Source organism: Apaloderma vittatum, unplaced genomic scaffold, assembly GCF_000703405.1.
Source record: "Apaloderma vittatum isolate BGI_N311 unplaced genomic scaffold, ASM70340v1 scaffold4413, whole genome shotgun sequence".
Taxonomy (NCBI): domain Eukaryota; kingdom Metazoa; phylum Chordata; class Aves; order Trogoniformes; family Trogonidae; genus Apaloderma; species Apaloderma vittatum.
This window is the reverse complement of record NW_009707375.1, coordinates 11,509-35,581: the sequence shown is the minus strand read 5'-3', so window position 1 is coordinate 35,581 and position 24,073 is coordinate 11,509. Positions and strand designations below refer to the sequence as shown.

At 43.1% G+C, this 24,073-nt stretch overlaps 1 protein-coding gene across 1 annotated transcript in view; it reads left to right on the top strand.

Moving 5' to 3' along the window:
• The first annotated feature begins 10,610 nt into the window (after positions 1 to 10,610).
• The window catches only part of LOC104271478 (LIM and senescent cell antigen-like-containing domain protein 1), a 21,274-nt gene continuing 7,811 nt past the window's right edge, over positions 10,611 to 24,073 (top strand). The window contains exons 1-5 of the mRNA XM_009866159.1: positions 10,611 to 10,890; positions 13,120 to 13,279; positions 20,195 to 20,261; positions 21,410 to 21,530; positions 22,416 to 22,565. Of these exons, the coding sequence (XP_009864461.1) occupies positions 10,709 to 10,890; positions 13,120 to 13,279; positions 20,195 to 20,261; positions 21,410 to 21,530; positions 22,416 to 22,565 (680 nt within the window). The 5' untranslated portion in view covers positions 10,611 to 10,708. The remainder of the gene's footprint in view (positions 10,891 to 13,119; positions 13,280 to 20,194; positions 20,262 to 21,409; positions 21,531 to 22,415; positions 22,566 to 24,073) is intronic.

Here is a 24,073-nt window from a genome sequence, read left to right as displayed (position 1 = left end):
GAGTTTCAGCATCTGGGAGTTGTGCGAGGTCATGGATCTCCTCAACCTGCCATCAGAAACCGATGTGTAGCAGCCAGCCAAGATGTGCAGCTGTTTCCAGCTCCACGTCCCTCCTGAAGACCTCCCGCTCTACCTAGGAGAGAGAGAGGAAGATGCTGGTCGGGAACTGTCTCGGGAACCACCGTCCCTGTTGAACTTTCAGAGGCCTTGGGGTACTGAGGGCAGGGGAAGGCAGAAAGAAAAGATCTGCCTGCACCTGGAGGCCTTCTTAAATTTGATCTCAACTCATAACATTTCTTCGTAGCACCACAAATGTTAATATCATATAGCAGCTTTCTGTAACTGTTTCACCTGCTAACACTGCCAGTGTCAGCAGGTAAAGCAGTAATTATTCAATACATTGGTAAAAAAGGAGACTAATTTATTAAACCAGGAAAAGCCTGAAAATAAACGTTAAGCCACAAAAAAATTACACTTCTTCGTTTGTTGTGGTTAGAAACTCTGCTGCAGTAATAGAGAGTTGGGATTTAGAAGTGCTCATTTGAATGAGATGCTTGGGAATTCATCTTTAAAAAACACTTTGGCTCTGCTGCTCCTGTTCAAATTGAAGGGAGAATTTGTCTGTGTAAACGTAACACTGAATTATTATTATTAATGATAGTAACTTCCAGCCAACAGAAATATGCTTCATGGTTATAATTTAATATTATGAGACTTAGGATTTGCATTTAGTCTTAGTTTAAGGTATCCAAAGGGCTAGAGGCTTTGCTTTTCATTCGTGCTGTACTTTTCATTGCTCTAGGGGTTAAACTCCTGAGGAACACACCCTTTTTTTCTTGCCTTCTCTCTCACCCCTTTTCTCCTGCATTGCATAACAACTCCTAAGCAATTTTGACTTGCTCACCCTGACTGTCACCTCCTGTGACTCCAAATGCTCCAAATGACCGGAGGTAGCTGCTTGCATAAGAGAAATCCAAGCAATTACTACTGTTCCTCTTACATTTGTTTCACTGTAATAATCTATGGTTTCAGTAAATTGTTAAGCTTCAATGATTATAGCAGTTAGGATTTTCATTGCTCTTCCTTACAGGATTAGCTAGTTAAATTTTAGATATAATTTTTTTTTTTTTCATTTGCTTTCATGTGTTTTGATAACACCTAATCAGGGGTGTTCTCTACAGGAAATGTACTTTGATTGCTCATTATTCTTCATTATGGTTAAGCTCCCCTTTTGAATGCGGTCTGTCACGCTGATGTGAATTTACACACAGAGGTAGTCTGCAGAGGAGAGGAAAACTAAATTATGTCAATGTCACCACTTAATAAAAGTTTCCAACTTGCAGACATTGCGGGGAACAAGTTTATAGGCTGTAAATCTGGATTCCCTTTCTGTTTATTTTGTTTTTCTGTGGTCTCTGAGCTGTTCTAGGACATGCAGAGCTAACAGACTTGGTGTCCACCAGAGGACCATGAGCCTTTTACGTGATGCTCTCCAGACATGGGAACAGCCTCAGCTTGCTAAGTGCGTTGGCTCTGATGGTGGCCAAAAGCCGATGCCTGTGGAGGGAGGCAGAACGAAAGAGCGGGCCTTTTATGAGATTTCCCTTGGTAATAATCCCAGCTTGCCGCCAGCTTGGGGACTTCTTACAGAGTTTGTGACATTCACTGATTTTCCCTTTGGTTAACTCCTCCAGTCTTGCCTTGTACCCAGGAATCTCAGTGCATTTCTCAAACATGAGTGATGCTCTGAGTATTTGTGTATGTTACCTGATGCCGTGAGGCAACATAGTTGCGTGTTCCTTTTTTCTTTACTTGATTTGTCATAGCAACTTCGGACACTGTTCAGTACACCCTCAGTAAATTCACAGATGACACCAAACTGGGTGGAAGTGTTGATCTGCTTGAGGATAAGGAGGCTCTGCAGAGGGATCTGGACAGGCTGGATCCATGGGCTGAAGCCTGTTGTATGAAGTTCAACAAGGCCAAGTGCTGGGTCCTGCACTTGGGTCACAACAACCCCCAGCAGCGCTACAGGCTTGGAGAGGAGTGGCTGGAGAGCTGCCAGGCAGAGAGGGACCTGGGGGTGTTGATGGACAGCCGGCTGAACATGAGCCAGCAGTGTGCCCAGGTGGCCAAGAAGGCCAACGGCATCCTGGCCTGTGTTAGGAATAGTGTGGCCAGCAGGAGCAGGGAGATGATCATGCCCCTGTACTCAGCACTGGTGGGGCCACAGCTTGAGTACTGTGAGCAGTTTCGGGCGCCACAGTATGAGAAAGACATTGAGGTGCTGGAGCAGGTCCAGAGAAGAGCAAAGAAGCTGATGAGGGGTCTGGAGAGCAAGTCTTATGAGGAGTGGCTGAGAGGCCTGGGGTTGTTTAGCCCGGTGGAAAAAAGGAGACTGAGGGGAGACCTTATTGCTCTCAACAGCTATCTGAAAGAAGATTGTAGTGAGGTGGAGGTCACTGTCTTCTTGCAAGTGACTAGTGATTGGACCAGAGGAAATGGGCTCAAGTTGTGTCAGGGGAGGTTTAGGTTGGGGGTTAAGAAAAATTTCTTTACTGAAAGAGCGGTGAGGCATTCAAAGAGGCTGCCCAGGGAAGTGGTGGAGTTTACATTCCTGGAGGAGTTCAAAAATCATGTAGACGTGGTACTTTGGGACATAGTTTAGTAGTCATGGTGGTAGTATTAGGTTGACGGTTATACTTGATCTTAGAGGTCTTTTCCAACCATAATGATTTTATGATTCATCTTTCTATGTGCTAGCTTTGTAGGTAGTTCTGATTTTAGGTAGTTTCTGGTTGCATTCTGAGATGATGGTTTCATGTGTGAGTAGTGGTTTTTGGATGATACTGCTCAGCTTTGCTAGCAGATTGTAAGTCATCTTGCGATGTGTCTTTATATATCAAGGAGATGAAGCTTCATGATCTTCTGGAGCCTTTTGTCCAACAAGAAAAATCTGGTTTATTAATTTTGTGACATATTTCCCTGCAGCTTTTCTGCTTTTTCTATGTGCTCTAATGGCCATGATAGAACTAAAAAGAAAACCTCCAAACAACTTACTAAAAGCTATTAGCTGTTAGCCTCGAAGGAAATAACATATTGGCAGACACAGCTAGTACTAACTGGCAGCATTTCTCAGCTGTGCCTTTTTAAATGAAAGATTCAAAACCGTCCCTGCCCAAAACAGGGAGGTTGGACTAGAAGATCTCTAAGGTCCCTTCCAGCCTAGGCCATTCTATGATTCTAAAACATTCAAGCTGTTCCAGCAAGGAATGAACAGACGAAGGTGAGATGACATTTGTCTTTTCCAGCATGCTAAATCCATGCATGCCACACTCTTCATAGGTCATAAAGTTCTTGATCCTGAGTTAAATCTACCTTTTGAACTCTGTTTCTGTGCAGCGATTGGAAAAATGTTACCCACTCACAGTCATGACTCAAAACTGCCCTGGCTGGTCCCCTTCTTGTTCCGGTACGGAAAATTTGCATTGAAAGCTGTTTGGTTTGCTTCATGTTTGGCTTTTCAGTTATTGTTTGGTACGTTTCTCCTTGCTGACTTCAGAAAGTGAAGCATACACTATATTTCTGATAGATTAAAAAAGCTGCTCCTCATATCTACATCTATTCTATATCTATATTTATTATTGTTTTAAAGGACATGGTAGCAGTGCAGCTTCAGGGTAAGATAGCTCCGTGAATTACCAGGTTGCAGGTCATGAATTTTGCCCAAAGCGTACAAGAAATTGCTTAGTTTTAAACTACATTCCTTCCTAATGCTAATCCTCAAATTATACCCGATTCTCCACGGTACCTAACAAGGGGAAGGAAGTTTGGCAGGGCTCAAACCCCTCTGACGCAAAGCACAAAACCCCGTTGTCTTCCGTTTGCCCTTCACTTCTGTTCTGCCAGGCAAATAACCTGCGCTGCTCCTTCAGATAATCCCAGCAGTACGCTGTTGCAAGGGGTAACTTCTACAACTTCCCTGACAACTTTTATAATATATGTTATAACCGGTCACACGTGCTTTAGTCATTCGGAATTAGTCAGGGTTTTTTGGGGGAAACTGTTAATTTAAAAAAACCCACAAACCTCTGCAATAGTTACCAAAGCCTATGTTTTGGAAAATTGTGTGGAAGTCTTGCTTTGCACTAATGGCTACTGAAATTCATTCATACTTAATTGACAGGTCTGCTGCTAGTATTGAATACCTATTAAATATAAAGTACAAGATGAAGCCCTTCAGTTTGTATTACCCAAAATGTTAAGACCATCATAATGAAGTATGAAAGCAATGCTATTTTGTATTAGCTTTATTCATCAATACATTACTCACGCTTGACTCAGGAACATAAATAGATTCCAGTTATTCTCTTTTGCCTGTTGAATATTAGGCCCATTATGTAATTCTGCAGTGTTGACTGCAGATGGCTCAGCTATCTGCTGTCCTCTGTTGGTTTTAAAGCTTAGTGATGCTGCAGTGAATGTGGGAGGAGGAAGCAGAAAAAAAAAAGTAGAGTGAATAATAATTACAATTTAATATGTGCGTGAGAGAAAAGCAACAGCGGAGGAGATGTTTTCTTTACCAAACCAATTAATTCACGCAATGAAAAATGCAGCACTTCCTCATATAGAATAGAAAACCAAACTTAACAAAGGTGAAAAATGGTTTGAGAGGTTATGTTGCTGGAGGTGTAGATTAACAGCAATATTTTAGAGGTGATGTGCGTGGAAGTGATGTGCTGGTTGGTAAAGCTGAAGTTCAGTCCTCAGCGTGATGTCTACAGTGGAGACATTAGTATAATAAGGACGTCGCTGGGAAGCCTGGTGTTGCAGTTATCTCTGCCCTACAAGGAACTGTGCGGATGTACTGGAAGTCTCTCCTGGTAGCTGGGGTGTTATGTTGAGTCATGGTATTAATTATAGCTCCTGGCTGAACGGCTCATGTCGTGGTGTTTGGCTTGCGAAAAACATCAGTGCCAGCTAGCATGTGCAGATGGCGAAGGCAGAAGCACAGGCTGGTGTGTGCTTTGCACTAAGGAGTCAAAGATTTTTGGTGGATTTCAGTGACAGGTGACATGAACAGAATATTGGTGTCAGGAAGCTGTTAATCTGAAGAGAAATGTGGTAGTGCAGCATTTTAGAATCACAGAATCATTTAAGTTGGAAAAGACCTTTAAATTCATCAAGTCCAACCATTAACCGAGCTATGCCAGGTCCAACACTAAACTATGTCCCTGAGCACCTCATCTACATGTCTTTTAAATACCTTCAGGGATGGGGACTCCACCACTTCCCTGGGCAGCCTGTTCCAATGTTTGACAACCTTTTTGGAGAAGAATTTTTCCTAACATCCAATCTAAACCTCACCTGGCACAACTTGAGGACATGTATCCTTTTGTCCTATTGCTTATTACTTGGGAGAAGAGACAGACCCCCACCTCACTACAGTCTTCTTTCAGGTAGTTGTAGAGAGTGATAAGGTCTCTCCCCTCACCCTCCTTTTCTCCAGGCTGAACAACCCCAGTTCCTTCAGCTGCTCCTCATAAGACTTGTTCTCCAGACCTCAGCTAGCTTTGTTGCCCTTCTCTGAACCCACTCCAGCATCTCAATGTCTTTCTTACAAATGCAGTGCCCAGACCTGCACAGAGCACTTGAGGTGCAGCCTCACCAGTGCCCAGTACAGGGGCACAATCACTGCCCTGGTCCTGCTGGCCACACTGTTCCTGATACAGGGTAGGATGCTGTTTTCCTGTAATGTCAGAAAATGCCAAGATGAACCTTATACATTTTTACATACTTGAACTGTTCCTTGAGCAATAGAAGAGGAACACATGTACATTGAGTTGTAATTTGCTTGCAGTTGCCTGATCAGACTCTATTGCATATCCCTTTACTTTCCAGTGGTTTAATTTTCATTGGTATAAATATTATTCTGTCCAAACACTTTCAAATTTTAGCACTGGATGACTTTGGTGTTGTGTATGTCCAAACAGCAGGGCACTTTTGAGCTTGGTGGGCCTGATCTTGTCTCATCAGTCTTGAAAAAATGGTTCTTGTCAGAGTGAGTGTCTCAGAGGCATTTGGTGTGAAGCCCCTAGTATTGAGTAGCTTTTCATTATTCTTAAATTGGAAGTGGAGATATAAATATTGTTATATGAAACACACCAGTGGAAATTCATATTTATAATGTGTTGAGCTGGAAGTTTGGATACGATGTATTTACCATAGTGGAGTATGCGTGCAGTCAACTACACAGGATGCAGATTTTAAGAATAAACGATAGTATCCTGTATCTCATGGAACACAAATTTATTAGAGCTTTCAGAAGCTTCTCATATGTGACATCTGTCTTTTTGTTGTTTTGTTTCTCCTATCTTCATAGTATTCAAAAAATAATAGTGGAGGAGGAAGAGATTTAAAGAGTATTGAATATGGGTACACAGAAGAAGTAATTCCTTATTTTACATGAAGCATGGCTTCATTTGGTAATGTTTGTAACCAGTAGACAGAAAATACAAGATTTTTTTTTACTATTACGTACAATACTAGTGTGCTATAGTTAAATATTGCTCTCTCTTTCTACGAATTCTGTCAGAGACTGCTTTTTCGCTGTTCTTGTATGGCTCATAAAACATTGAGTGGGGAGGTGCTGCTTACCTGTTTATTCCAGTTATATTCATTTCCTTATGGAGAGATGGAATGTGAACCTTCTCTGTTTGCAGAGACCAAAGCATTTTTTCGACATGTTTATACTAGAATAAATTTATATTGAAGTATATGAAACAGCTAGGGTTGCCTTTTTATTTGCCCTGATTAAACTCCCACCACATATGCTTAATTATGCTTTTTGTGGTGAACACTCAAGGATGAAACTCTTAGGAGCACTCAGAATCGACCTGGTTTTTATTGAAGTGTTTTCAAGATGGTTTTCCATCCTTTTCAATAGAAACAGAAGTTAGAACATTACTGGGCACATATGAAAATCCTACCTGTAATGTGCATTTTTATTATAGAAAACATTTATACCTTCTTTCAAATTGCCTTGGGAGACCAGCTGAACACAGAAAGTGTTTTGCTGCTTAAGAGATAAACAATTGCAGCAACCAAAACCCAGGAGTGTTTTTAATTTCAATTAGTGCTGGAAGAGGTTGGTGCGGAAGTCAGCGCAGGGTACTGCAAGTCCACACATATTTTGCAGCAAAACTTCTGTTCCAGTTGCTCTGTATTTTGCGTGCGAGGGCCATCACGTAGCATCTGTGGTAAATATCGTTAAAATGAAATCACCCGTACCTGTGCGGGAAGGGGGGGGATGCACTGTGATGACTTATCCCACCCCTGCATATCCCGACTGGGCACGTAGGCTCCTGACAGCGCCAGTGACGTGGTGATATTTCACGGTGGCACGAGTAGGTTGCCAAGCAGCAGCTGCTTTTGCCAAGCACCTTGTTTGGAGTCGTGACTGCTCAGTGTGTCTATTTGTGGCACGGAGCGAAAGCGCTCGACGGGGCTGGCCGGCCACCGAGCCTTCTCTGTAAGAGTCCCCGTCTGCCTCGGGCAGCCGCTGGCATGAGCAGTCGGGTCTGAAAGCTCTCCAGAGAAAGCAGCGTGCGAGCAAGGCAGCAGTCATCCGTCAGCCACGATAAAGCAGCATGGCTATTTTTCATTGTTTTTCCCCGTAGCTGCAGTGGGACGCTTCCCCTTCCCGCTTTTGTTGTTTCCTTCAGCACCTTCCCCACCATCAGCTTTGGCTTCTGATGAGCTCCTCAGTGTGCCGGGAGGAGCCTCTCTGACTTTTTCCTTCCTATATGCCTTTTCCAGTTGAGTATTTAACTTCTCCCTTTTCTCCTTATCACTGCTTCCTTAACGGCAGCCTGATAAGTTTTATCCCAGATTCCAGAGAAGGCCCTTGGGAAGCTGCTGCTGCAAATCAGTAACCCCCTACATGCTTGTTGCTTCCCATGGATGGCTTCACCTTGGCATAACCTAGAATTCCTTGATGAAAATGCCATGTATTTTTAACAGCATATTTCAGATCTTGGCAGCACTCCTCCAGCAAAATGACAGAAAAGAGAAGAATGGCCAGCTGCTCTGGATTTGTGGATTACCAGACCTTCACAGTAGAAACTGTGTTTTGCTTCAGTAGCAGAAAGGCTTTTTTTAAACTCCTGGCAAGCTCCTTTCTTGCTTAGTGGAAAACAAATTGAGAGTAATTCCACCAGCAGCAATGGCAGTAGGCCTCCAGAACCAGGCAGCTTCTACTTCCTGCACATATGCGGTCTTGTTACCTTGTAGGACTGCTTCTTGAAAAAAGCTAGGAATATCAAAACAGGCTTTTTGGATGGATGTCTTAGTGCACTGGCTTGCTGTAAGACTGCACACTAGAGCCAAAGAAGCAAGTAAGTATTTTCTTGTTGACCACAGAAGATGCAAGGCAGCAGAAGTGGCCTCCAGCCACCTTGGTAGCCTGTGGATTTCAGGTTACTGCAAGGACTGAAGCAGTCCACTGGGAGAAAGAAGCTCTTCAGGGCTCTTTTGATTTGCACCAGCAGCAGCCTCCTGGGAGAATTCCGTGTGATCTGGGACAAAATAAAAGAAAAGAAAATGCCCAGTGATAAGGGGAAGAGACAAGGCTGACTTGCTGTTTCTTATCTTGGTAGCTTTCTGCACCTGCACTGATCCTGGATGAATCAGCATGTCCTAGTCCATTGCAGTCAGTTTCCCTGGAGCTTTTCATACCCACAGAAGCTCAGCATTGACCTGTGCAGGAAATGTTGGGAAGCTGGATGTAGAAGGAGAGCCAGCATCACTGTGGCTGCATCTCCATCAGCAAACAGCACTCATTTTCATCACTGGTGCTTCAGCGGATGCAGAAACTTTTTCTTGCAGCGCTGTTTCCTGAAACAGTGCTCTGGCAAGATCATCATGGCCTAGGGCTACAACCTGAGCATTGCTTGATCTGGAGGTTGCTCCATGACAGATAAAAATAGGGTTTGAGCTCCAGCCAAGCCATGTCAGTGGTGAGGGTGCAGCCTCCTTAGCCTGTTGCAGCTTGTGATTCTTGGTAGCTCTGGTGCAAGCTGGGTAAGCACGCCCACAGATGGGTCCCACCTACTGTGATGTCCTGTGGTGCAGCAGAATAGCTTGCCCAAGGGTTGCTTCCTGCCAAGGGGAGGGGAAGCAAAGATACCTGACCAAACCCATCCCACAAATTTGGCATCGTCAGGAGCGCAGCGCCATTTTGGCCAGGCTGTGTGCGAGCCCAGACCTGCAGACCTGCGTGTGGAGGATTGTGTGCTGCTGTGCGCTTCCTGAGCAAGCTATCCCAGCCAGTGGTGAGAGAGATGGCCCCAAACTGTCACAAACCGGACCCTCTGCAGTAGGTCCTAGGAAGGCAAAGGTATATCAAGAAGTAGTAGCCTTGACTGGACTTTCTGTCATATCCATTGTCATCTTCTAGTCTTCATTTCATTCTATTCATCTCCTTTTTGTCCTCCTCTGATTCCTCACACCCCCTCATAGACCAGCAAATTCTTCAGATACCAGGGTGCTGTGTGTCATGAGCCTAAAGTACACGCAGGTCTGCAGTGCTACGGGTTGCTAACAAGGCTGAGTCAGTTCAAGCCCAGATATAGTTACTCGGGACAGATTCCCAGGATCCTGCTTTGCCTGCAGTTACAAGTTGCTGGTAGCTGAGCATCCCACATCTGCTGCAAGTGCTGTGCTTCAAGGAGGGAGAGCTTGAGATCTGCAAGCTAATTGACCCTGCCTTCGCTAGTAAGCAGTGCACAATTGTTTTTTATAATGGAATATAACGATGAAATAATTGCAACATTAGGAGGGCATTCTGTGAGGAAGGAATGATTAATTTTCATTCTTGCTTCCTGGTCTTGCTCTCTCAATTCCCTAATATCCACAGTAAATTACTTCAGTAAGTGTTCTTAAGTAGAATTGTTCTAAACACAGCACATCACTGGAAATCAAGCTTAGTTTTTCCTCCTTCATCCCAGTATAGTATACATGGCAGTTCAGTTAATGGTCTTTGCAGCACAACAGAGACCAAACTACCTGTCTGTACCTATCCCTTCTCTAAAGTACTGGCAAGAAAGAAGATGCTTATAGGTAAACTGAGCACACATGACTAGAAGATACAAGTGGAATGTTAAAGGCCATTTCTACAATGTAATTAATACACCATAGCATTAAAGCAGTATTTACCTAGTGACAGAAGACTTCTCTTTGTGCTTGCTGCTCCTGGTTTGCCCATGATAAAATAGTGTTGGAATCCACCTCCACCCTGCCTCAGCAGAAAGTAGCTGTGGACAAGGTTGGTGGTGAACCTATTTGCTCCACAGAGGTTACTCACACCGTAGCTCTCCTGGGTGGCTTCTGTGAGCAGCTGGCAGCGAAGCGCCTTTCCAGCATCTGAGTTTGCATAAGGGTCTGACAGGGGAATGTGCTCCTCCACTTGCAGCCAGCATCAGTAAATCACAGCAGCGTGACAGGCTCACCGCCCCGCCGCTGAACTTTTAACTTGAAGCTCTAGCAGGACACTGGGTAGCTCCAGCTACATGACACGGAGCTGTGAAAGTAAATCACTTCGCCGGGAACCAGGGGAAGCCCAGCATATTGTTTTGCAGACTTTGCCTACAGCTTCTTTTTATCAGTATAAGCTTAGAATATATACACCCGGGAAAGCAGTTTGAGAGCGATGGACTTCCAGCGCAGAGCTCACCCTTACCCCATCCCGGAGGATGAAGAGGTTGCACACAGTGTTGCTCCTGATGCTCACAACTCTGCAGGGAATGAAGGCGAGAAGCCAGTGTCAAAGTTGCAACGTAGGCACAGTGACGTAAAGCTCTACAAAGAGTTTTGTGACTTTTATGCAAGATTGTAAGTTCATTCTGTTCGGCGTCGGGGTGTAACTGCGGTGACATTATTGGTGTATTGTACATATGTATTGTATTATCAGCTCCAGGCAGGCTGTGCAAGCTGTTCTCTAATGCAACCTTTGCTGCTGTTTCTCTCGATACATTGCCAGTTGTAGTCAGCAACTAAAATTTGAGCTGTTGCTTTAAGCTTCATCATTAACTGCATCAGGAATTTTTATCGGCAGTTGAAATGGGGTTGGAATTTGTCAAGTAGGGTGCTTGCCTGTTATTTTGGGCAGATGGATAAGCTGCTTCCCTAATGCAGAAGTATTACATATGCCGCTGTTTTTACAGATGTGTTTCAAAGTGAAACACTTTTGTATACTGAGGAGGAAAGCTTTATGTTTTCATTCGGTTTTGAACTTTGTTTCATGTTTTTGCTTGCATTATCCTTTATGTCTGGAAGCACTTAAGATCCTTATTGCTGGAGAACTGATGAGGTGATCATGAAAGACCACAGTTTTTGTTGTGAGTATTCTTCATTTACAAGAACAGGGGAAGTGACTGAAGTTTTCCCCATTGAAAGCATACACAGTCAGTGGAAGCCATCAGCAAGCTTTATAGTTAACCACAGTTTATGCATATAATCACTGCAGTTTGTCCATAGGCTTGTCTGTTATGTATGGGATAGATCATCCTCCATCTGATTTCCTGTGAAACTTGCCCACTTGCTGTTTCACTGAGAGGACAGTGAATATTTGGATAGCAGTTACTGTTTTTCCTCTTTTGCAAAGATCTCTAGAGAGAGAAGAAAAAAAAAAAGCCAGCTAATAATAAATGGTCAGATGTGACCTTCAACTGGGGCTTTTCTGTGGGACAATGTAAGAAATAGATAAGACACATTCCTTTTTGAAGCACCTGCTAGGTGTTTGCTTGTTCTCTCAGAAGCTGTGCAAGGAGTGAATTAAATTCCTGTTGGACCTGGTGGGAGCCAAGAGATCTTATCCCCTTGGAGGGAAAGGCTTAGCATGCTGCAAACGACTGAGGGCTCTGATAGCGGTATCAAAACGTATGCGTGCATGTAAATGTGTTTAAAATTTGTCAGTTGTTTAATAAGCTCCCAGACATATTTGAGTCAGTGGTTTTTGTCAGCTGTGATCAGACTGTAATGAAACTAGACCATTGCCCTGTATTTGCTCTCTGCTATCAAATGGTATTAGGGCAGAGAAGTGATCCCGAAAGGCATAGCTTTGAGAGTGTAGATACGAGTGAGAAAATGCTTGCAGAGGAAAAATCAAGTGAGCCTTTTGCGGGCCTTAATTAACTGAAACACAGCTCTACTGTCTTCTGCAGATGTGGACACGATCCTAGCGAAGCAGCTAGTTCCTCTGATATTTTGCAGCTACCACACTCTCAGGTTATGGTCATGGGCCTTTGAGAAGCAACCAGTGTTGCTATTTGAGTATCGTTTTGCATCCCTGGCATGGGTTTCCCAGCTTCTGTTGACTTGGGTGTTGGTTGCAGTGGGGCAGCCAGAGCATTCCCACCCTCCCCTTTGGGACCAACATTAGCACTCATTGAGCTGAGATTGCTGAGATGAAAGCTAACAAATCAACCAAAAATCCCATGACTTCAAACTAAACTTGTAAAATGACTTCAAGCTCTGCAAATGTTATAAAAGGAATAATTGTTTACCTGGTCTGGTTTTCAGCAGTGTCTGCTGGACTAGATACTGTATACTCTTTCTCATTGCTTATTTAGAGTTTTTGGATCAATGGTGTTGTATGTATTTTAGAATTTGGTATTATTTTGGAATCATCATTTAAGTTTTCTTATGTGATGCTAGTCCTCAATTGTTAATATTTTGCTCTTGATTTCTATAATTCTAATATATTTCAGCATTTTTGTAGTACTTCTTTGAATTGCCTGCTTTTTCTCTTAAAAAAACAACAACCCTGTAAATATATCCGTAGTAACAACATTACTGTTTGATTTTGGTTTTTTAGTTAAGAGTTATTGGAGTGTGTAGCGACGTTTTTGTTTCTGACAAGTTTGGGAGCAGGAGGAAATGGCAGTTTTATTTCTGAGGGGATACCACAAGTCATTAAGTCCATTGAAAAACTCATGTTGAGCAGCCTAGTATTCGGCTGATGTAGCTGGCTTGGCGGGGGGAAAAGAAAGCGACCCACAACCAGTGGTGTTGCTTATTTGGGCAACTTATTCAGTTTCTTTTTTTTTTTTTTCATGACAGCAACATGGCGAACGCACTTGCAAATGCCATCTGTGAGCGGTGCAGGGGTGGCTTTGCCCCTGCTGAGAAAATTGTCAACAGCAACGGTGAGCTGTACCACGAGCAGTGCTTCGTCTGCGCCCAGTGCTTTCAGCAGTTTCCAGAAGGGCTCTTCTACGAGGTAAGCAGGTCAAGGTGCCCCCTTTGGCCCCCAGCCTTTGCCTTGTACCTTCATTCCCATAGTACCAGAAGTAGCCACTGGCAAATCGATGGCTTAGAAGGTCCCGTGGCAAGAACTGACCTCCAAAAGGATCTGCTTAGTAGAGGGAGAAAAAAGCAGAAGCATTTCCATGCTAATTTGGAGGACATCATTGTATATAACCTTACTTAAGTGTGTAACCTGAAGTTATCAAAGCTGAGAAAAAAAACTGCAGGCGGTTTCTTCCTCAGCACAGATTTTTTTCCCCTAAAATCTGTGATTCTAATGTATCGTATCAGAAATACAGAGAAGGCATACTTCTTAGAGGAGAACAGTCATACAGAGGGGAACTCCAGCATCCTGTGGCCCATAGGAGCTTGACTGATGAGTTGAGTGAGGCCAGCACAGCATGTGAAAAGTTACTCATAGAGATGACCCGTAAGTCAGTGTGCTGAGATCAACGGTGAACAGAGAGCTCGACCTAGTGGGGGCCCATATAAGGTCAGCTCTAGGTTTAACAAACTGGAGTATTCAAAATAAGCAGTTCTTAAATGCTTTCAAGGGTTAAAACCCACTCTCAGTCATATTTTTCAGCCTAGGGTAGATTGCCCTCAGCTCAGATGAGTATTTTGATATTGGTGTCATTTTCTCCCTCCTTCCCCGATCGTCGGGATTCAGGATGTGGCTTGGCTATCCCAAGCACAGAGTGGCTGTAGTGAAAGCTTTAGGCTAGCTCATAAAATAAGAAGTGATGGTTGTAAGGAAGGGCAGATGATGTGAGACAGGGAGTTACTGTCTGAGAGATAAGCTCCTGCTCAAGTCCAACTTGCAGTAGCGGTTACAGGATTTACGTCATACTGTGATCTGAAAAAGAAAGAGTGATATATTAAAAGAACAGTGCCGTGCTCTCACACAGAGCATGCCGTCCTTGTGGCAAGAGCACAACAGTTTGTCTTCCACAGTAATATTTCTAATTTTACAGAGCTATGTTATGTGGTGATGAGGAGGGGCTGAGGGGAGCAGTGTGCATTGGAAAAGAGACTGGCAAAGGGAATTCCTGGGGTTTGCTTTCTTTCACCGTGTTTAATGATTAAAGGGTGCTTCAGTGCTGTAGGGATAGTGTTGCACAAATTCTGGTAAACGAGCCACTAGTGTTCTGTAAGACATCAAAAGATGAGCTGCAAAGCAGTAGCAATTAAATAAAAACAAAACACCCCCTAGATGCTTACACATTACATTACAGTTGTTAATATATTCTGAGCTACTGCCTGCTTGCAGGCATGTTGAGGAGTCCATCCTGATGTGTCAAGACCTGAGGCAAACGTAAAGTGATATTTACAAATGTTTTCGAACTAAAATATGTGTAATTGTGTTACCAAAATTGTCTTAAAACAATAAAATATTTTCTCTAAATAATGAATACTTATTCATCCTTTTTCTGACTCCAAAACCAGTAAGACATTCTAAGGACACCTGGTTAAAAGTTGAGTGGTCCTTTGTTAAAGATAAAAGTTTGAGAAATCCTGCTGTAGGCAGCCTGTAGCTCCTAGCGAATGGACAAGGACCACAGTGGAAAGTCTTACTTTTGCATCTAGTCCAGGGATATTACAACCTCTCTGTTGCTCACAGGTGACCATACCTGAATCTCCTTTCAGGGACAAGTATCCTGGTGGTGTTTTTACATATATTGGATGTAGGCATTTTACTTCCTACTGCTACTTTGTTCACATTTCTGTTCATTATGGTTGGTCTTTGAGCACTCTTTACTGCAAAGTGGTGCTCCCTGTTAAAACACACTAGAGTCTGAAATGAGTGTGTTGATAGGCTGTCCTGGGAATGAAAATAGCCTCATGTGCTAAACATGTTTTGGTTAATGTTGCTAGGGGCTTTTTAGGCTGTGTAAAGGCTTTGTTCTGGAGAAATATTACATAGAAAGTGGAATGTTTCAGTTGAAAGTAGTCGCTTTTGGCACAGCTACTACAGAGGTAAAATAAATGAATGTGTAAAGACTTGTGTGTGGCTTGAGCTTCACGTCACCCTTCTGCTTCTAGCCCTTTGAGTGTCCACCAGAAGATGCTGCAGTTTCTCTCTGCACCAGCAAGTCTCTCTGCTGCTGTTGAAGGGAGGTACTTTTTGGTCTGCTTCAGTCCCCTTACTCAACCTTCTAGAGAGTGCAGAGATCAGTGGATATCCATGCTGTCCCAGTCCTCATGCCTCTGGGGCTATTTCATCTGGGAAATCTTCAGCAGGGCCTTCTCATCTGTTTGCACGCTTTAGGGTGTTCACCCATGTTCCCTGCTGCCGGAAGGACTCTCACTTCTTACTGAAGCGGCCAGTGAGATGATTGCAGTGGGAAAGCCAATATATTACCTCGTGGTGCTGCTCGGGAGAAGGGTGGACAAGGGCACAGATTGCTCTTCTTGCATTCAACACCTCCATCACAGAATCAGAGAATGTCAGGGGTTGGAAGGGACCTGTAGAGATCATCTAGTCCAACCTCCCTGCCACAGCAGGATCCCCTAGGGCAGTCACACAGGAGCGCATCCAGGCGGCTTTTGAAAGTCTCCAGAGAAGGAGACTCCACAACCTCCCTGGGCAGCCTGTGCCAGTGCTCTGTCACCCTCACAGTGAAAATGTTTTTTCTAATATTTTTATGGAACTTCCTATGTTCCAGCTTGTATCCATTGCCCCTTGTCCTGTCATTGGACACCACTGAGAAGAGCCTGGCTCCGTCTTCCTGACACAGAGATGAGAACGTACTGGGTGACAGCATTTTGGGGGAGGGGAGGAGACAGCCCTAAGCATGTAGAGGGTGGACTTAGGTTGGCCAGTGCTCAGGACATGGCTGACAGTGCTCTGAGGACTTGAGATGGTCTGTATCACTGCCAAGAAAGAAGACAGGAGAAGACAGGCAGAAAGGATGTCTTCCTCTGACTGGCTTAATGCTCATTTTGAGAAGATGGGTGTGTTTGGAGATGCGCCCAGGTAACGTGTTTTTCTGAGCAGGTTCCCTGTGGGTAAACTCAGGCCTTGCTGGTTGCCTGGCATAAGTTTGTGTTTATTCTGTGCCTCGCTTACCTAAGCTAGCCTTCCTTGTAAATGGTTTCCAGCTCTTAGCAATCGGGAAGTCAAATATTCTTCCCCTGCCTATTGCAAACCTTGCACAGTTCCCCCAGTTAGCCATTAAGCTGCTTATCACGTTTGCTGTCAAATGCCGCCGTGATAAGCTTTTCAGACTGTGTTCCATGGGTGGGGGCTGGCCGGGCCGGGCCCATGCAGGTCTCCTGCGCCACGGAACGTGTCTTGGGGCTGCCTGTGGGGACCCACAGAGCTCACGGTGGTCCTGCTCCGGAGTCGAGCTGCTTGCAGGCACAAGCAGTGCCATGTGGGAGCAGTGCCCATCCGCAGCTTGGAGTTTGCACTGCGTAGCCGGAATTTTTTTGATGTCCTGCTGTTAGAAATGGTAATAAGGAGTCATAACCAGCCAGCGTTGGCCTTGTTGCGTAAGGGTGTAAAGTGAGAGTTGTGTGCCTAATGGTGCATGGGAAATGCGGGTTTAGGACTTGCGAGGGTCAGTTCATGTTCCAGTTTGCTCTTCAGTTTTAGCAAATGCTTTCTTATGCTTTCTCCAAACGGAAATACTTGAATTTGTCATTGAATAAGACATTTCTGGTAGCTCTGTAACTACTTTTTTTAAATTTTATTTATGCAGAGGGGAAAAAAGGCTCACCCAAACCATTATGTTTTGTTTAGCCAGTAGATCCAAAAGAAATCTGGTTTTCGCACAGTTTTAACAGGAGCTCTTACTTTAAGTAACAGAGCAAAAAAGAAAATAGCTGCTCTCAAATTGTGAATAGAACTAGTAGAATGTCTGAGTAAAGAAACAAAAATTTAATGATCCTATTTTTCTCTCTTTATTGGGATTAGCCTGCCTTCCAGTGTGGTTGCTTCAGATATAGCTGTAAATTAGTATCCCACTAAGATGACGCTATGAAACAACCTCCATGATAATCACCATCTTTGCTCTTTATTACCCAGCTCTCTATCTTTCTCCTTTCAAGTCAGTGGCAGGCATAGAAGGCAGCCTGTTTTGTTATGGTCTTCCAGGCAGCTCAGACACTCCTGGGAATCATCAGTTTAGCAAGTTTTCCTTTGCACTTAACCTAAGCAGAAATTGTAAGCACATGCCAGTGGTTTACAAACTCTCCGTGTTTTGCCATCAGGTGCAAAGTGGTAGCAATTCTGATCTGCTTTTACTCCACTGCCTGGAAGGCGTGTATTCTGTGGAGCTGCTGTTGCAAGGTCTTACAACAAGTAGCAGCACACAGCCCTATACTAGTAGCAGAGCAGCCGGCTTAAATGGAGAGCTCTGGTGGCAGCATGCTCGGAGGGACAGGCTGGACCTGCTGTAATCAGTCAGTGGATGTTACCTTCAACCCATGTTACTCTTGAGTCCAAGAGTGGCTCCTCCCTACTACAGGGGAGGCTGGGAGAGATAAGTCCTACCGCTGGTTCAGCTGTTTGTTAAGAGTCTCTTGCTAGGGGCTTTCAAAAGCCCAACCTCTTCTGCGCTGTGCTGAGGTGGAGCAGATGGAGGGGTTAGAGAGGTACATCCAGCAATAAAAGAAATGCAGCAAAGTCCTTATGGACTACTCACAAAAGCTATAATTGTGGAATCTGCGTTGTTGTTGTTATTATTATTATTATTATTATTGACTACTCACAAAAGCTATAATTGTGGAATCTGTATCATTATTATTATTACTGTTGTTATCATCATCACAAAATAAAATAGAATGTCATGTGACTTTTTTCTCCTTAATGAGAGGGAATTCTTTTCAGTTGGCTTTTTTTTTTTCCTAAGATGTTTGTAATAACCTATAGGAAGGTACAGCTGCAACGCACTTGTCAGATTTGTTTCTATTCCAGTTGCACCTCAAGTGTTTCCTTAAAAATGGGCCTTACCAGAAATTCCCTTAGAGAAGGAGTCTTTAAAGGCTAGTTTTTGTGCATGTCTCCACTATATTAACTAAAAATATTGAGATCAGTTGGAGGTTATGACATGGTGAAATGTTCTATGCAGAGCCATTTAACTCATGGACCTCCAGTGTATACAACCATTTGACTTGTTACTTTTAAAATATGTGATGTGGGATTTGTTACAGAAGCTCAAGGCTTTCTCTGGCAGATGAACTTCTGGGTCATCCACAAAAGGCAGCACAAATCATCTGAGAAGGTTGAAAATATAAACAAGACTGAATGGTAACCAGCCTGCCCAGTGCAAACCAGAGGGGAAGAAAACCTGTTTGGTCCACCCAGATCAACATGTGGTAGCTCTGAAATCCTAGCAAACCTAAGCATCTCCCATTGAACTCCCTGTTTACACAAAACAGGAAGCTTTTGGATTTTTTTCAGTTTAAAAAGGATTTCATCTGGCAGGAAGCAAGTAAAATTCACAAAGAATCAATAATTTCCATTACTCTTTGAGAAAGTAATAGCCCTCTGTCTCTCTCTTTTTTTTTTTTTTTTTAAAAAAAGCTCCAGTTAAAAAAGCCATCTGTTTCCGAGTATTACCCTGGAAAACCACTCGATAAGTTGCTAGCAGAGACTTCTGAAAGAGTCTATATTGGGCACATGTTTTTTTGTTCCTAGTAAGTGCGATTCAGGTTGGGCACGGGAATTAAGTTCCTGATCAAGTATCCAGTGATTTCTAGAGTGTTTCATCAGATCCCCATCCCGCTAGTGGCGCTGTATATTGCATGAGCAATTACTATAATTATATTGTATTTGATCCCAGGAATTTCATAGTATTAAACAGGCAATCTTGAAGCACACCACTGTATTTTCTGTTTGTGCACCAAAACCATAAATGGGTAGTATTTTGTGCTATTTGCTTTGTTTTGTCTTAGATGTAGTAAAAAGAAAGGAGAGGGGTTTCCTGCTGTCCCCCTTTTTCCCCTAGTTTAAACTGAGACATTCGAATTCAAACGTCTTATTACATACCTAATATTGTCTGTCTGGTTTTGACATGCTAGTTGGCATTTGTGTCTAGAAATGATGTGCCTGAAAGTATTTAAACATTTCCATGCATTTCAGGACATACCTGCCTACATGTTTTTACTTATTCTTTGGTGAAGTTGCTAATGCAGTGCTGCAGAACTTTTTTTTTTCTCTCCATATGTTTTTTTTCTAAGCAAGCTTGAACTGCAGCTGAACTTCTGTATGCTGTGAGAAGATTCAGATCCAAATCCCTTAAGATCAGTTCCCTATTTCATCTGGTTGAGGTAGTGAACTTTGTTCCTTAAAATTTGGACTCGATGATCTTAAGGGTCTTTTCCAACCTAAACAATTCTGTGAAATAAGTGTCACAAAGGAAAAGCTTTATTTCCCTTCATGTTTTGGCTGTACTGCTCTATAAATTGCAAAGATTTCTGCCCCTGGGTGTTCTTTTTCCCTGCCATCCTTATTTCCTCCGGTATATTGGGTCATTCTTGCAGGAAATGTAGAGTGAGGAAGAGATCAAATGGGTTCAGGGCGAATGCTTCCTCCCCCCAAGGGTTTTTGTTAGCTAATTTCCTGCTCAGAGTTTGCTCAGTTGCATCAGCTTCACCAAGTCTGTCAAAATTCAGACATCTCTTGTGATGTAAATGGGGGATGGAAAATACCTTACACTCTCAGCAGTATTAGAGGACTGGTGTGCTATTAGCACTACATGCTGACTAGGAGCCGAAGTGAGGTGGGCGGATTTAACACCTAGCATCGTGTTCTGGGGTTTTTTTTTGTGCAGCCCCTCCTGTTTTACTACCTAATTGCATCTGGAAACTGGTGTGTTACAGCGTTTACGTTAAGGGCATGCTCCCCATCCCTCTAACATTCAGATATTTTTTCCATTTGCAGTTTGAAGGGAGGAAGTACTGTGAACATGATTTTCAAATGCTTTTTGCCCCTTGCTGCCATCAATGTGGTAAGTTTTACGTTGAGATGAAACAACTTCACACTGATGACAAAAGAGAATGTCACTGGGGGTAGATGTGCAATCCTTGTGTCTGTTCTCTGGGAGGTGGCCCTGAGCAGCTCAGCATCTGAACTTCCAGAATAAACTAGACTTCAGAGAATTTGGGGAGCTGCTTTTCCTAAAGGTCGTCAAACAACAGAATCAAAAAATAGATGTTTGCATGATTGGAGTGGGTAGTTCAGCTATTGACTCAGTGATCCAATGAACAGACCACTCATGAACTCCTGATTATATACACCATTCATGATTCCTGATTATATACATCTGTACATCTGCATGCATCCCCTTTGGCTGCTGAGTTTTGTGTTCTCCAAAGCCAGGACTCAGCCGCCCATAGCACTGCTCAGGGTCATTGGCTACCATGTCCACATAGAGAACAACTAAATCACGAGTGTAGTGGACGTAACTCTATTGCCTGTACAGAACAGTCACACCATGTATGCAGAATAGTTCTCAGACTTTTTTTAATGCCTTGCGGGACAGGACTCCTCGTGATAGGTCAGAAGTTGTGCTCGTTGGATTGACTATTCTGCAGCTTCAGTTGGCTTTGCGTTTTGACCCTGTGGGAGTTTTTTTTGCTGAAGGTCCACAGCCACTCAAGCTTAGTTCTGTCATGCTTTGAGTGTAGAACCCCTTCAAGGCTTGGCCCTAGTGGAATAGAAACCACTACTTTTGTATGTGACAAGTTAAAACTGACATCTTAAAAAAAAGAAGGAAAAAGATGATTAGGACACAAGAAAGATGTATTATATAAAGAACTCCATATATTTTGTAACAGCATAAGAACAGGTAAGAAAACCAGGGAAGGGGCTGAAAAAAGATAATGGGAGAGAGAAGGTGGAGTGTGCATGTAGAAAGGCTTATATGTAAAGAACAGAAAGTCCTCCGTGAATGAGACTGTTTTCTTCATAGCAGGAAAACCCAAACAACCCCAAATTCGAGTTTAGAACCAGAACCGTCATACTGAAAGCAATGTATCCTAGTGGATTTGGGGGGGAAGGAAGAGAATGATGATGTCATTGTAGTGCTTTGGTTGTGTGTTGCTTTTAACTTTGTCGAGCATGGTATTTTACATCCTAGTGTTGTGTTTCTTACAGGTGAGTTCATCATTGGTCGTGTTATTAAAGCTATGAACAATAGCTGGCATCCAGAGTGCTTCTGCTGTGACATCTGCCAGCAAATACTGGCCGATATTGGATTTGTCAAGAATGCTGGCAGGTAGGTCTTCACCCTTCCTTCTGTTAACTGATCATGAGTAAAATAAGCTAAAAAGGGGGACCGGGAGGTTTTTTTTTCCTGAAGCTTTCCAGCTGAGGTGGAGCAACTGAATGTCCTTTGGTGGGAAAATGTCTCTGAGTGCATCACAAAACTAGGAATGGGTATCTTAAAATATACACTTAAAGTATTAACAGCTTATCTACTTCAACATTAGGTTTCTTGGCAAACATATTCTCTACTCGGTGACATTTCAGGGCCATTGTTATACATAATAAGAGGGAAAATATTCAGATATAGAAGCACTTTATTTTTCAGTAGAAATTTCTACTTTCTTTTTCCAACTTGTTTCCAATTTTGTTCTAGTTTAGCATCTTATTTATTAATAAGTTCAGTGGGAACCTTCACAGAGTAGTATATTTTTACCAGCTGTGAACAGAAGATTGTTTTAGAAGTAGATTCTGTGGCCATTTGCTTCATATGTATAATATTATATTATATAATAGATAATAGATAATATATAGATAATATATATGATAATATGATATGAGTTATCTACAGAATTAGGATCTGTGTGCTCATCCAGGTTCCAATCTAAATTTGTAAGATTCTGAGACAGGGCAATGAGAATCTATAGTAAACTTTATTTTCTGTATTTCAAGCATAAACTCAAACGAGCTGGAGAAATGATACTCCTGTGATGACAGGATGTAAAATGATCACCCTGCCCCTTCTGAACTTGATTTGCCTAGAAAGGAAATTGTTTTAAAGACTATTTTCCCTCTGAAAAGGACTGATTGAAATGAGGCTCTAATAGGTTTTTGGTTTATATTTTGCACTGTAGTATGTGGTACCAGTACTTACCTCTCTTTTTTTATGCTGTTTCAGACATCTCTGCCGTCCTTGCCATAACAGGGAAAAAGCCAGAGGCCTGGGAAAGTACATTTGCCAGAAGTGTCATGCCATTATTGACGAACAGCCTCTCATATTCAAAAATGATCCATATCACCCTGATCATTTCAACTGTGCAAACTGCGGGTAACTTGAGTTCTGCAAAGAAAAACAGGGAAATGCTGAGTTTACTTACATCGTAAAGTAAAAACCTATCCTGTACAACTGGCAAGAGGGATGCTGTTTGGGTGTCTTTCTGTCTTTGGGATGGTGGAGTAGGACCTTGAGTTCAAACAACAGCTGACCTGTCAGGGAGTAAAGAAAGATTGGACTCTGCAGGACAAGGTGGTACCTTCCAAAATACAAACTGTGGACAGATAACTGTTTCCATAGTTGAGAAGCAGTAGCTTGTTATTCTGCTACGAGAGGAAAAAAAGTAGTCGTCTTTGGCTGCCTGAATTACTATCCTGCCTGTGCTATATTTTTAGTTGAGTGGCATGCAAACTTTCTCTCCCTTCAAAGCCTATCTTTTTCTTAGACACTTACTCTCACCTCAGTGTATCAGCTTCTGCAGCAGCAGTGCAGGAAGCTGCACATTTCCACATCCTGCACTGATGCACAGACCATGGAGCACTGGAGGATATAGCATGGATTATTAATTGTTTTATTTCTGGTGCAAAGGAAGCTGCCATTTCAGGGCCATAGCAAAGGCTGATTTGGATAACGCTGTGTAGTGTCGTGTCAGTGGCAACCGGTTGAAGCTTAGCTGTTTGCACTAGTCTGACCATGCAAATTACTAACAAAGACAATACTTGAACGTCTCTCCTATGAAGAGAGACTGAGAAAACTGAGGCTGTTTAGCCTTGAAAGGAGATGGCTGAGAGGGGACCTAATTAACTTATATAAATATCTGTGGGGTGGGTGTCAAGAGGAAGGAGACAGTCTCTTCTCAGTGGTGCCCAGTAATAGAACAAAAAATAGTGGGTTTAAGTTAGAATATAGGAAGTTCCACCTCAACAGGAGGAAAAATTTATTTACTGTGCAGGTGACGGAGCACTGGAATCATAGAATCATAGAATAGTTTCAGCTGGAAGAGACTTTGAAGAGTCCAGCATTTGTCCCAGCCCTATCAAACTACTAACCTATGTCCCCCAGTGCAACATCTAGTTGTCTCAACACTTCAGGGATGGTGAATCAACCACCTCCCTGGGCAGCCTGTTCCAATGGCTGACAACCCTTTCAGTAAAGAATCTAACCTGAACCTCCCCTGGTGCAATTTAAATCCATTTCCCCTTGTCCTGTCACTTTCCACTAGAGAGAACAGACCAACTCCCACCTCTCTACAACCACCCTTCAGGTAGTTGTAGAGAGTGATGAGGTCTCCCCTCAATCTCCTCCTCTCCAGGCTAAACAGCCCCAGACTGCTCATACTTTCCTCATACGACTTATGTTCTAAGCCCTTTACCAGTTTGGTAGTCCGACTCCGTACCCCCTCCAGCACCTCAATGTCCCTCTTGTAGTGAGGGGCCCAAAACTGGACATAGTACTCAAGGTGAGGCCTCACTAAAGCCGAGTAGAGGGGCATGATCACCATGATCACCACTCTTCTCATGCTCACTACACTATTCCTGATACAGGCCAGGATGCCGTTGGCC